This window comes from Telopea speciosissima, chromosome 6 (assembly GCF_018873765.1).
Source record: "Telopea speciosissima isolate NSW1024214 ecotype Mountain lineage chromosome 6, Tspe_v1, whole genome shotgun sequence".
Taxonomy (NCBI): Eukaryota; Viridiplantae; Streptophyta; class Magnoliopsida; order Proteales; family Proteaceae; genus Telopea; species Telopea speciosissima.
This window is the reverse complement of record NC_057921.1, coordinates 51,796,111-51,810,710: the sequence shown is the minus strand read 5'-3', so window position 1 is coordinate 51,810,710 and position 14,600 is coordinate 51,796,111. Positions and strand designations below refer to the sequence as shown.

Genomic DNA, 14,600 nt, shown 5'->3' with positions numbered 1-14,600 from the left:
AAATTGAAGTTGCAGGTATTGGGTGATCGTTATGGGTGCTAAAATCATTGGAGAATACACTTACTTTGGGTTTGAGCTGAGTCAACCATTAAAGACATAAAGGTGATGAAGTGTGTGCATGCTATACGTGAGAAATGTGTGAATGTAGTATGATTGATTAAATGTTATCAAGTTTCTATTAATTTTTAATGTTTAACACATCAGCACCTCGATAATGTATGTTGAATGATATGAAGTATTTATATGAAATGTTATGATGCAAACGACTAGTGACTGTGAAATGCAATCTGAAGGAGTTATGTGCTTAACTATGTGATGGAATGATTTTATATATCTCATGTTATGTGAAAGCAAAGAAAGAAAATGGAATGAAAGAGAACGAAAGAGAAAAGAAGAAAAGAAGTAAATGAAAGAAAGAAAAGTATGTGTGCATGGTAAATGGTAATTGTGCTAAACAACCCTGCGGCTACCAGCCTACCACCCCATTCCAGTAGGGGGTTATGTATTGGATGAGGGTCTTAAAAGAGAAAGAGAATAGACGAGAGGTCCTCCCCCAGGGCTACGGTTCCTGGACACATGGGAGTAGAGCGTGTCTATTATGATGTTTGACTAGACAAGGGGTCCCCTCAGGACTACAATGCCTAGATACATGGGAGTAGAGCGCGTCTATTATGATGTTTATATAGATGAGGGTTCCTCCCCCAGGGCTACAGTGCCTGAACACATGGGAGTAGAGCGCATCTATAATGCCAGGCTACAGTGCCTGGGAATGTATGTAATCGACTACCACCCTCAACTGTTTGTGCACTATGGTAGTTCACTAAGTGGCCAAGACCTGACCTAATTAAATAAAGAGTGAAGTTTTATGAGGTGCCATTTTATGTCTTCATTCCATTTATTGTTCTTTTGAATACATGTGTATAAGATCATGTGTACCTCACTGGGCGTAAGCTCACCCTATATATGTTGATGTTTTTTAGATGAAGAGTCAAGTGTGGAATCTTATACAGCTCCGAAGTTTTTGAACAGTGGGTAATGTTAGAAGATCAAAGTATGAGGGATATTTGAGAGCAATGTAATTTCAAAATATTTAATGTCGATGAATGAATGAACAAGATTTTAGTTGTACAATTTTGTAGATAATTGCCACCAATGTATACATTTAACTTAAACTGTTATCCAATATCTAATGCTTCCGCTACGTTGTAAGCGAGACTAGGATTTATTTATTACTATTAACGTAAGATTATAACCTTCTAAGTTGGCGCTCATGAGAGTGATACCTAAGACCCTTTCAAAAAATAAAAGCTTTCCAACAAATCCAAGATTGCTTAAATCTGATTTATATTGAAGGAGTTATGTTCCAATCAAAGTTAATTTGGTGTGCGTGAATGCTGTCAAAATGGCTCTGATTGAAAATAATTTTTTAGACAACAAAACAAATAAATACTTAATCGCACTTTGGGTTTTTAGCAATGTTTTACCATATTAAGATTTATGGAATTTATAAATTTGAGAAAAAACCCCAACATTATAAAGTTGAAAATTGCACCTACTGCCAAAAATCCAGTTTTCTTTCTTAAACTAGGGGTTGACTTTTTATCCTTTAGGAATTTGATTTTTTTTAACTATTTTTATTGGATTCAAATAGGGGGTATTTGCTTATTTATGAATAATATCTTAAGTAAATGATACTCAGCATAAATAAATGTCTATCCTGGTTTCCAGCCAATGTCCAAGAACAATATACACTATCAAACTTGGGTCAAAAATCAAAGTACCAGTTTGAATGTTTTTTGTGTGAAAATAGTTCATGCATTGTTTTGAGAATGTCAAAAGTAAGATATATTCAAAAAATCTGATTAAAAAAAACATTTTTGGGCCTCGAAACGACCAACTCAAGTTGGCTGGGAAAAAATCACTGGTTTCGACCAGGTTTCGACCAATTTTGACCAAATCTCGGTTTCTGGCTGGTTGAAACCCGAGTTTTAGAATCTTGTATAAAACCAAGGAAAATCATTTTGGGCAGCATAAAAGAGAACTTATTCATATTGATGCAGAGTTTCTTATGCCGTAGTACTCAAATCACATATCGCAAATGATCAATGTAGTCAGATTTATCCTTGCTGTAAATCGGGATATCATCAAAATAGACAACAAGCTAGGAGCATTGGTGAGTCCAAATGGCATAACTTTCCGTTCATATAAGCCATCCTTTGTCCTAAATGTTGTCTTCCATTCATCATCAACATAAATGCGGATCTTGGTGGTATCCACACTTCAAGTCTATCTACAAAAAGATCTTAGCGCCAGATAGCATATCGAGCATATCATCTAGTCAAGGAATTGGGAACCTGTACTTCACTGTGATCTTGTTGATTGCTCGACTGTCAATGTACATGCGCCACAAACCATCCTTTGGCGAGAGGAGGGGTGGTTCGGAGCACAGACTCATGCTAATCTTAAATAAACCCTTTTTCAGCAACACATCCACTTTTCATTTCAACTCAGCGTGCTCTATGGGATTAGGATGATAGGAGGGCAAATTTGATAACACTGAGTCTGGTACAAGATCGATTGCATGTTGGATGTCTCGCATCAGGGGTAACACTGACCCTAGTATGAGATCGATTACACGTCCACTTTTATTTTCCTCTCAAAATCAAATGAAAGTTATGGAAAGTTATTTTCCATGAAACCAAACACTCTCCCCATATCCTTTCTTTTCTTTCTTTCCACTTTTCCTCATTTTCCTTTCCCTTCCCCTCCCCTCCTTTTCTATTCAACCAAAAGCAGCACAAGAGGAAAGCTACGGAAAAGAAACAAATAAAATCAATGTTCAACATCAAGTTCTTTCCAGTAAATTATGCATATACAATGTTTAAAATTACAAAAAGCAAAAGCATAATTAATATTTTGTTAAGGCAAATACTTAGAAGCATAACATCAGTAAAAGAAGAAGAAATAAAGATGCAATGATGCATATAGTGATAGAGACCCAGTGTACATGGAGAAAAATTCAATATCAACAATCAGGAGAAGATGTCTTGCTGGGGGGTTGAAAAATTAGCCCACCCCCCCCCCCCCAAAAAAAATAAATAAATAAAGAAAAGAAAAATACTTTACCTCTTTGGTTGTTAGTATATTTGCACCCTTGATATCCCGATGAATTACACCTTGCTCATGTAGATAAACTAAGCCTTCCAAAACCTGCAGTTCAAAATATGAACATTGAGGAAATCAAAGTGAAACCAGAAAATGCATAAAGCCATCTCTCAGCCCCTTGCCACATGTTAAATTATGAGAGGATCAAGACTATTCAAGACTCATTATTAGGTGAATTCCATCTAAGAGATTGGATAAACAACATTAGGCATGAACAGAAGATTACAGTGTTTTAACATTCATTTGGATAGCCAAAGAACATTAAAATATTGTTTCCAAAAGTTTTAAGAGAAACACTAAAGATCAGATGGATAAAAATCATCCAATCGTACAGATTTTTTAAATGCATGTTTAGGTCCTGATCCCTTGAATGTGTGACATGCAGCATGTTAGGGGTACCCCAATCTCCGCATAGGTCTGGCAGCCCCAAATTGAAATGCATGCTTATACACAAACCTGAGCAATGTAAACGGCAACTAGTGACTCTGGAAAGGGTCCAAATTTGTTTGGTTTGATAATGTTTGCAAGAGAGCCATTTTCCACATACCTACATGAAACAATTCAACATTTCACTATGTTCAAATTTGCAATGCAAAATTTTCACATATAAGTTTGGAAGTGCATTTCTTTCAAAATTAAACCCAACTCATTCAGTCTAACCAAACTACTGGAGGATGGTGAAGTAAAATGAAGAGTACTTACTCAAGAATTATATGCAAGTGTGTTTTTGTCTTTGAAGACCCAAGATACTTCACAATATTTTTATGGTTCAAATTCTGCCAAAGTAAAAAATTAAATAAATAATGGTTAGAATCCATAAAACATTAATTAAGGGGTAAATTACACCTGAGGTTCCTCACATTTAGGGTATCAACAGCTAGGTTCATATAGTTTCATATATTATGTTGGGGCTGCCTCAAACATCAACAGTGTTAGTCCAGTCTAATGGTTAATGTCATTTTATCAAAATTCCCCTAATTTAAGGAAGCCTTAATGTCGTTCAAATCCACTCCACACTAAATTTAGAAAACCAGCAACAGTCCAGAATCGCAGACAGAGAATAATCTAGATTTCAATCAGAGATTCTGATTGTGCTAAAAAGCTGGTAGAAGGATTAACTTAAGTAATGGAACAGAATATCAAAAGTTTAAGTTAATCTAATCAAGGTTTAAAGTATCGGTATCAGGTATCGTATTGGAATTTGGAAGAATGATTTTAAGAGATGTATCGTATTGTATTGGAGAGACGAAAGTTACACTAAAGAGTAAAGATACGTATGAAAATGGTCAAGAAACATATCGAAATGCTTAGGATATATGAAAATTACAGTATTGAAGCATAAAATACTATAAATAAGTAATATGTAAAATGGGAGAGGGTTGGGCACACGGAAAAACATCTCGGTTTTGCCAGCAACCAGGTCAAGATGGCCAACGACACCAAAAAATCCCTGGTTTCGACTCATCTCGACCTGTTTCAACCGAAACAATCCATATTTCGCAAGTTAAACCTGAACAGACACTTATTTATGCCAAATATCATTCAAGTAAATGTTTAAGAAAATACCCCCTATTTGAATCTAATAAAAATAGTTAAAAAATCAAATTCCAAAAGGATAAAAAGTCAAACCCCCCCAGTTCAAAAATTAAAACTGGATTTTCGACAGTAGGTGCAATTTTCAACTTTTAAATTTTGGGGTTAGATTTAATCTTAAAATGGTAAAACAATGCTAAAAAACAAAAGTGCGGCAAAATATTCATTTGTTTTGATATTTAAAAAAAATATTTTCATTCAGAGCGATTTTAAACAGCATCACGCACACCAAATAAGGTTTGACTAAAATATAACTCCTTCAATAATCACTCTGAACGAAAATATTTTGGGAAAATTTCACGTACCTCCCCTGAGGTTTGACCTAATTACACTTTCACCTGTAAGGTTTGGAAAATTTCACATAACTCCCCAGAGGTTCAAAAAAGGTAACAAAACACCCACTCCTTTAACTGTACACATTAGTTGCTAACGGTAGGAATTTTTAAGTCATGTTATGATCAATATACCCTTGATGGGTTAAAATGACACTAATGCCCTCTTCTTCCTCTTCTTCTTCTTCTTCTTCTTCTTCTTTTACACCACCACCACCCACCATTGTCGTAGCCACCACCACCACCACTGCCACTGCCACCCACCATTACCACCATCACCGCCGTGAAGCCCCATCCCACACCATCCTCTTCCTCGTGCGATCATTACCACCCCCTCCCAGGAATTCACTTTGTCTCACTCAATGAACCAGAGAAGTCTATCATCCTCAATTGGAAGAAAGGCAACCCTCTTCCCCCAAGAAAAGCCTTTGTGATTACATTCTTGAACGGCCAACCCCACTTGCTGACAATTGATTTGGAATCAGGTCAGGTCACAAACCATGACATAAGCCAAGGTTTTAGGTACCCAGCTCTTACCCTCGATGACATGGCTTATGCAGCTAATGTTCCTCTCACCAACCCAAAGTTCATCGAAATCATCTCCGGGAGAGGCGTTATGTTTTTAGCACCATTTATCGCTGGTCCGGCCGTTACTAGAGGCAGCTAGTTCTATTTTTGAAAACCCTAAAAGGTTTCTTTCCCTGATTCACAATAGCCGATCAGTTATACCGGCATCTAAGACCAAGGGTTTTAATCGCTAGACATTGGAGGTCGTTCGCCGGAAGTTGTGGAGCATATGGAGCATATGGCCAGTATGGTTAACCGCAATTTGGAGGTTTCCACCTGCAATTTTGAACCTTTGAAGCCTAAGAGAATCCTTAGCCCATGCCTGGTTGCCGCTTGGGTTTACCGGCAACTAACACTAGGATTGAGGTGGATGGAGATCTTGAGGCTGCCGACCCTCTACTTGAACCGTCGCAAGAGGGGGCAATCTGGTTTCATAACCCTAAAAGGGATTCTCCCTTGATTCATGGCCGCCATCCACTTTCACAGGCATCTGACGTCGGCATCACAGTCGTCGGAGCACGGCAATCCTTCATGACTATGATTATGGTCAGGAGAGAACCGGTTCCAAATATAGTGGCTATGGTCAGTTTGGGCAATCAGCACTTGAGTTCGACAATCAAAGCATTGGGTCAGGTTTTGTGGACAAATTCCCAACCCCAAACCAGCCACACCCATACATGCCTCAGTATGACAGTAGCAATGGATCTCACGACTCATGGCCACCTGCTCTTTTATACCCTAAGATAGGGAACTTGGAATATGTTGATGACAACACTTATGGCAAACTATGTGCAACACTACAACAGCATTATGACATGGGAAGAATATTTGGACCGAATCATTCTGAATGAGTGATTTGGTCACATTTTATGGGATGATAGATGTAATATGTAAAATAGATTGATGTATTGTACACTTTAACATTTGTAATGTTTATTTAAGTTGTTTTATATTAATTGTATGATTTGATTGCTTTTAATTACTAAATTATGTGTAGAATAGGGCCTATTAGTACGCCGTCACCTACCAACCTAGGGTCCAAAGTGAAACTCCCATTTGGACTTTGTTTTTTCAAAATCTGATAGTGTCATTGTGTTTAAATGGCCTAAAATAGGCTGAGTACCAAGTTTCAGCCCCAAAATAGGTCTAAAACCCATCGAAACCAGCCATCGAGTTGGAAAAAAAAATTACCCCAACTTGTCGAGATCTTGACCCAACTCGCTATTTTGGCTGGTTGAAACCTGTACTCGAGACGAGTTTTTCTTCTATGCATAGTACTAGCCCCTTTTCCTCACTTGTACTTTTATTGAGGAAGAAGGACAACCCTTAGCGTTCCAGTGTAGACAATCAACCTCTCAAGTTTTGGGTATCACTAGATAGGGTGCACCCACCGGATTGGATATTCCTAGATTAGGGTGCACCCACCGGATTGGGTATCCCTAGATTAGGGTGCACCCACCGGATGTCTTCAAGACAGCTTTCCGTACACACGAAGGGCACTGCAACTTTCTCATCATGTTGTTTAGCTTGACAAATGCTCCCTCCACTTTTCAAAGTTTGATGAATGATGTATTCAAACCACATTTGTGCAAGTTTATCTTAGTGCTTTTGATGATATACTTGTATACAGTATTAATTGGGTGGACCATATGCAGCATCTTTGGGTCACCTTCCAGCTCTTGAAGCACCACCAGCTTTTTGTTAAGAACTCAAAGTGCTCCTTTGGCCAGACAAGTTTGGAGTACCTCGGACACATCATTTCTGAGTAAGATGCGGCTACAGATCCGTTAAAATTCAAAAACATGCTCATTTGGCCAAAGCCTCAACCCTTAAAGCCTTGAGGGGTTTCTTAGGCAGCCCAAGTTAGGTATTACCAGCGGTTTGTAAAGGACTACGGCAAGATCGCTATGCCCCTTACTGACATGCTTAAGAAGAGGCCTTCACCTGGACTAATGAATCGGAAGTGCCATTTGACCATCTTAAGCAACCTACGAGCTCAACCCCGGTGCCTGCCTTACTGGATTTCACACAAGAGTTTGTTATTGAAAGTGATACGTCAGAAGTGGGGATCAGTGCAGTGCTGATGTAGGAGGGAAGACCCATTGCATTCAAAAGTAAGGCTTCTCACCAAAGCACCTGGGGCTTTCAACATATGAGAAAGAAATGGTAGTTGTTGTACACGCCATACAAAAATGGAGGACTTATCTCATTGAGCAGCACATTAAAATTCGGACTGACCATAAGAGTCTCAAATTCTTCTTGGAACTGCAAGTGAGCAATCCTGACCAGCAGTACTGGTTAACTAAGCCATTGGTTATGACTATGAGATTGATGTACATCGATGGAGGAAGAACCAGCAACAACAGCCAGTCCTGAACTTCATCAAGCCAGCCCATCCTTGGCCCCCATATGGACCAGCAATGGACTATCGTGGCCAGCATTAAAATCCCGTGTGGTTTGAATCTTAGGCCCAACTAATGGGCCAGGTTTGGGCCCACTAATGGACCCCTTTAAGTGACTTGCGTGGGAGGCTTCAAGTACATCTTATTTTATTTTCGTTTCTTTTTTTGTAAGTAGCTACAAGGTAGATTTTATCTAGAACTCATTCCTATTTTGATGTAACTAGAAATTAGGGAATATGCTAGGCTAGTTTCTATTTCTATTGGATTGATATCTTCTAGGAAAACTTGTCCTCCACGCAAGAGGGGTTTGTTTGAAACTATTAATAAAAATAGGGTTTGTAGTTTGTACTACAGCCCCCACGATTTTGAGTACTGAAAAAAGCTTGGCTTGTGTTGCTGTGAGAGACAGTCATGGTGAGAGACCATTGGTCAGTGAGAGACTGAGACTGACCAAGGCCATACGTGAGAGGCCTTGGTCATATCCCCCCTTCTTCCCCTTTTCTTCTCTACTTTTCTTTTTCAAGTTTCTATTAATATCTCTGCAACCAGTGCTGCTATGAGGGAGTACAGAGAACTTCTTTCTCTTATTTTGTTGTTGTTTAATCCTCTCAAAGCCGATACCTCAATTCTCCAAGGAGCTGGCGATTAGAAGGCTGATCAATCAACCCTGCAGCACTCTTGTGTGGTGTTCTACTGCAGCAGCATTCATTTACTTGCAATTCAAGATCTAATTATCCAATTCAGACCAAATTTTGGGAGCATAACACTTGTCCTGAACCTTTTTTCAATGCTGATTTCATGCCAATCCCTTGGCTGGAAAATCCTGTGGCTGTAAGTTCCTATTTTCTCCATGGAGTTGCTAATTTTTTTCTTGGGCCATTACTCCCAATCCATCTATTAGTTGTGCTATTTTCTAAGTTATTATTGAGCACCACAGACCCTCCACTCGATGGGAGTAACTCAAGTTCTGGCCATCGTTTGTGAGGGAGATTTAGGGGATTCTTATTGTTATCATTACCTACTTTGGTGTAAATTTGAAGGTATTTTAACTTGGGGTTCAAGGGTTACAGCTAGTTTCTAATTATGACAGCAACCTCATAGAAGGTAAGTCTATTGTGGGTATCAATCCAGCCCTTAGATTGTGTCAAACTTTGTGGCCTTATACTAGTGTCGACCCCTACTGTTGACCCAATTGTTGGGCATATTATAACCCCCTTTGCCGCTGTTAGTTAAGGGTCTAACCTGCTGTACCACAGTACCTATCGATCCTACTAGTGGATTGGGTATTTACTTCTTGTTTAGTGAACCTAGCCCAACCAAAGATTTTGCACAAATGTGGGGTGGGAAACAACGTTGCAGCTTGCAGATGCTCTATCCTGGCTACCAGAGGTTACAGCTGAGTAACAGGCCATAACAGTGCCTCAAACTGAATGGTTGAAGAATGTCAAGCAGGAATGGGAAACAAATGAGGAGCTGTAGGAACTCATACAGCTGCTGCAGCAGGTTACACATGGGCAGATGGGGAGTTGTGGTACAAAGACCGATTGGTCATTAGTGACAAATCCACCTTGATGAACCTGTTCAAGCAAGAAACGCACAGCTCAGCAATGGGGGGGGGGGGGCATTCTGGCTATCACAGAACCTTATATCACCTTACTCGCTCGGTATATTGGAAGGGGATGTGCAAGGACATCACCACTTCATAGCAGAGTGTGAGGAATGCCAAATGAACAAAGGTGAGAATGTTGCTTCCCTTGGTTTGCTCCAACCTCTCCCAATATCCACCCGAGTCTGGACTAACATCTCTATGGATTTCATTGAAGGCCTGCCCGTGTCTATGGGAAAGAATGCCATTTACATGGCAGTGGACTGTCTCAGCATGTATGCTCAATTCACCTTAGGCCACTCTGACACTGCAGTGACAGTAGCACAAGCTTTCCTAGACAACATGTTCAAGACTTCAAGCTACATGAATGCCGGCTTCCATTGTCAGTGATCAAGAACCCATCTTTATGAGTCATTTTTGGAAAGAACTCTTTAGGCTCCAAGGACAAAACTGTAAATGTGCTTGGTTTACCATCCACAAACTGATGAGCAAACGGAGGTTGTTAACCAGTGTTTGGAGACATATATGCATTGCACTACAAGTGATCGACCAAAGAATTGGGCCCGATGGCTACCTTTGGCCGAATGGTGGTACAACATGTCCTTCCACTCGGCTACCCGAACAACTCCTCACGAAGTCATTTATGGATAGACACCTCCAAGGTTGATTTTATATACAGAGGGTGGTACAGCCGTTGGAACAGTAGACCAGCAGTTGCGAGATAGGGACAGCAATTTACAACGAGCACAGCATCGTATGAAGCAGCAAGCCAACCAGCAGAGCGAGTTTCAGAATGACATGGTCTTCCTCCACCTACAGCCTTACAGTCAATCCTCAGGGGCAATGAGAAAGAACACAAAGCTAACACCTTAACTTTATGTCCACTATAAGGTGTTGTAACATATAGGGCCGGTGGCCTACAGGCTGGAACTGCCCCTCACTTCCAAGATTCACACCGTGTTCCATGTCTCTTGCTTGAAGAAGAAGCTAGACCAGCAGGTGTTACCTCAAACTATACCTGAAATGAATGATGAAGGTCAGCTGCCAATAGAACCAATAGCCATATTGGAACGCCAAGTTGTGAAGAAACATAACCGTGCTGTAACAGAAGTTCTCATTCAGTGGTCAAACTTGCCACCAGAGGATGCTACCTGGTAGCCATGGCATCGCTTGAAGGAGAGGTTTCCACAGTTTGAACCTTGAGGAAAAGTATTATTCCAAGGGGAGTAGGATGTTGCGTAGCTTTTCTATTTCCTTTAATTTTTCCAGCTGTTATTTGCTATTTTATTTCAGGTTGCTATTCTTAGAAAGTTAATAAGTGGGTTGTTTCCATTCTTAGGGAGTTACTAAGTGGGTTGTTCAGAGGTCCAATTCTGTAGGGAGTCCATTCTGTTGCAGTAATCATTTGTAGCTGGTTGTCTTTAGTGGATTACCAAAAAAAAAAAACTGGTTGTCTTTAGTGGATAATGGAGGAATAGAATTATTTTTTACAAACAAAAAATGTTGCAGAGGGTTTCCCCCTGGACGTGGGAGTTTATTTATTGGAATTTCTTCTCTTCTTCTTGCAGTAGCTCTGATGTATATTGTTCAGAACTAGAATACTAAAAACAGAACTGAGAAAGCTTGAATGATCTCTTGTGATCACCCAGGCACCTTTATTTATAATGCTGGAATATGAAATTACATGACCAAAATACCCCTGCCTAGCCGATACAGCTAGGCAGTACATAAACAACTATAAAACATAATACTAAAGCACCCAAAAGATCAGAATACCCCCACGGTATTCTGGTTTACATTATTCAACACTCCCCCTCAAGTTGGAGCAAATATGTCGATCATGCCCAACTTGACTAGATTAGGGTGAAATAATTTTCCAGGCAGACCCTTGGTGAAGATATCAGCAAGCTGATCCGAAGAAGTCACAAAGGGAATACAAATCTGCCCATCTTCTAATTTCTCCTTGATGAAATGCCTATCCACCCCAACATGTTTGGTACGGTCATGCTGCACCGGGTTGTGTGCTATACTGATTGCAGCCTTGTTATCGCAGTACAACATCATAGGAAGGCGAATAGGGAGACCCAAGTCTTGTAGCAGCCCTTTAAGCCAAAGTAACTCACAAATTCCTTGTGCCATAGCTCTGAATTCAGCTTCGACACTAGAACGAGCAACTACATTCTGCTTCTTGCTACGCCAGGTAACAAGATTTCCACCTACAAAAGAACAATATCCAGAAATGGACTTTCGATCTGCTGAACCAACCCAATCAGCATCGGTGTATGCCTCTACCCGTAGGTGACCATGTGAGGTCAAAAGAATGCCCTTTCACGGAGCTAACTACAAATAATGTAGAATACGAAGAACAGCCTCCATATGAGACGTGTAGGGATCACGCATAAATTGATTCACTGCACTTACAGCAACAGCAATGTCTGGACGAGTATGTGAAAGGTAAATCAGCTTCCCTACAAGTCTTTGGTACTGGCCTTTATCAACAGGCTCACCACCATTTTCCTTGAGCCGAACAGTAGGATCCATAGGAGTGTCCGAAGGGTGGCAGCCTAGCAAACCGGTTTCAGCCAACAAGTCTGGGACATACTTTCTTTGGGAGAGAAATATGCCTTTCGCAGATCTGGCCACTTCAATCCCAAGAAAGTATCTTAATTTGCCTAGATCTTTAATCTCAAATTCCTGGCCAAGGAAGGTCTTCAACCTGCTCGATCTCATCACCATCATTGCCAGAACCACTATATCATCAACGTAGACTATAAGAACAGTGAGTTTTTCACCAACCCTCTTGATGAAGAGTGTGTGATCAGCATTACTCAGCTTATAGCCCACAGAAATCATGGCCTTGTGGAATCGACCAAACCAAGCCCGGGGTGACTGTTTCAGCCCATACAGTGCACGCTTCAGCCTGCACACTTTTCCTCTATTACTGTCACAAGAGAACCCTGGTGGAATGTCCATGTATACCTCCTCTTCCAGTGCTCCATTCGGAAGGCATTTTTAACATCTAGTGTTGCAACTCCCAACCAAGGTTGATCGCACAAGATAACAACACACGAACTGTATTCAACTTTGCAACAGGTGCAAAGGTCTCCTGGTAGTCTATGCCGTATGTCTGAGTAAAACCCTTGGCAACGAGCCGTGCCTTATATCTATCCACAGTGCCATCCACCTTCTATTTCACCACAAACACCCATTTACATCCAACAGTTTTCTTCCCAGGTGGAAGAACAACAAGCTCCCATGTGTTATTTTTTTTCAAGGCTTCCATTTCTTCCATCATGGCTGCCTTCCACTTTCCATTTGATAAAGCTTCCTGCCAATTATTAGGAACACGAACAGAAGAAAGAGAAGTAACAAAAGCACGAAATGATGGGGAAAGGGAGTCATAAGAGACAACATGAGATATAGGATGCTGAGTACAAGTCCTGACACCTTTGCGAAGGGCAATAGGCAAGTCAGGAGAAGGCACATTACCAGGTGGAGAGGCAGGTTCTGGATCCAGGTTCGGCAATTGGATGGGTAAAGGAGCAACAGTGGATTGAACCTGATTATGTCTCCTTCCATAGGTCTTCATAGTGCTAGCATCAATCCTCCTCTGAAATTCACTAATGGTCCTCTGGACAGGAGTTTGGACAAGAGTTTGGGCTTGAGGGGTCTGCTCCCCCTGAACAAGAACTTCTCCCCCTGACTCGGGGGGAGGACCAGAAGTAGGCTGAACAGACTCATTATAGACAGACTGGAGTGGAGGAGGATGCTCAATAGTCAACACATCTTCGCTAACACTCTCCCCCTGAAGAGGTGGGGACACATAGTAGGAGAGACGCTCATGAAACACAACATCCCATGAAACACAACATCCATGCTGACAAAAGTCCGGCGGGATGGAGGGTGATAGCATTTATACCCCTTCTGAGTAGCAGAGTACCCCAAGAAAATGCACCGAAGACTACGGGGTTCAAGCTTGCCCGGGGACCTGGTATCCCGGGCATAGCACACGTAGCCAAACACCTTAGGGGGAACAATAAAGGAGGAAGAGCCAAGTAGTAGCTCAACAGGGGGTCTAGAGTGAAGTACCCGACTAGGCAGCCTATTAATTAAATAGGCGGCAGTGAGAACAACATCCCCCCCAATGAACTGAGGGGACATTCCGGGCAAACAAAAGGGCACGAGCGACCTCTAAGAGGTGGCGGTTCTTCCTCTCAGCCACACCATTTTGGGCTGGAGTATCAACACAGCTGGTCTAATGGAGGATCCCATGGGCAGCCAGGTATTTTTGGAACTGACCTTCCATATACTCTCGCCCATTATCACTCCGTAAAATTTGAATAGTGGTGTGAAATTGAGTTTGAACCAGCCGGTGAAAGTGCTGAAAACATGAGAAAACCTCACTTTTGTTGTGCATCAAATAAACCCAAGTAAACCTAGAATAGCAATCAATAAAGGTGACATACCACCGATGACCCGAAAGGGCAACTTTTCTACTAGGACCCCACACATCAGAATGAACAACATGAAATAAAGAAGATGACCTTTTATTAGAAATAGGATAGTTGGAACATGTCTGTTTGGCCAAGACACAAGGCTCACAAAAAAAATCTTCTTTATTATAAGTTTTGCCTAATGCGGGAAATAAAGTAGATAAGGTTCCTAAAGGTGGATGTCCTAGTCTAGAGTGCCATAAGTGTAATTCAGAGGAAAAAGATGCTGGTGAACAAAGCCTAGAAGGTAAAGCCTGTGTAGATGCAGGATCTCAATCAAGCAGGTACAATCCGCCATGCACTTTACCCGATCCAATCGTTTTCCCCGAGTCCAGTTCCTGAAAAACACAATGAGTAGGAAAGAATGTCACTTTGCAGTTTAAAGATTTAGTGATACTACTAATGGAGAGAAGGTTAGTAGTAAACTTAGGAATATGTAACA

General features: G+C 40.9%; 1 protein-coding gene across 4 annotated transcripts in view; it reads right to left on the bottom strand.

The window, feature by feature from the left end:
• The window catches only part of LOC122664315 (MAP3K epsilon protein kinase 1-like), an 89,871-nt gene that overhangs the window by 65,734 nt on the left and 9,537 nt on the right, over positions 1–14,600 (bottom strand). For 3 of the 4 annotated variants that reach the window (XM_043860084.1, XM_043860085.1, XM_043860086.1), the window contains exons 4-6: positions 3,868–3,941; positions 3,622–3,712; positions 3,127–3,210 (exon numbers count right to left, since the gene is read on the bottom strand). In XM_043860084.1, coding sequence (XP_043716019.1) covers positions 3,127–3,210; positions 3,622–3,712; positions 3,868–3,941 — 249 coding nt within the window. The remainder of the gene's footprint in view (positions 1–3,126; positions 3,211–3,621; positions 3,713–3,867; positions 3,942–14,600) is intronic. The other variant, XM_043860087.1, reaches the window with a different exon arrangement.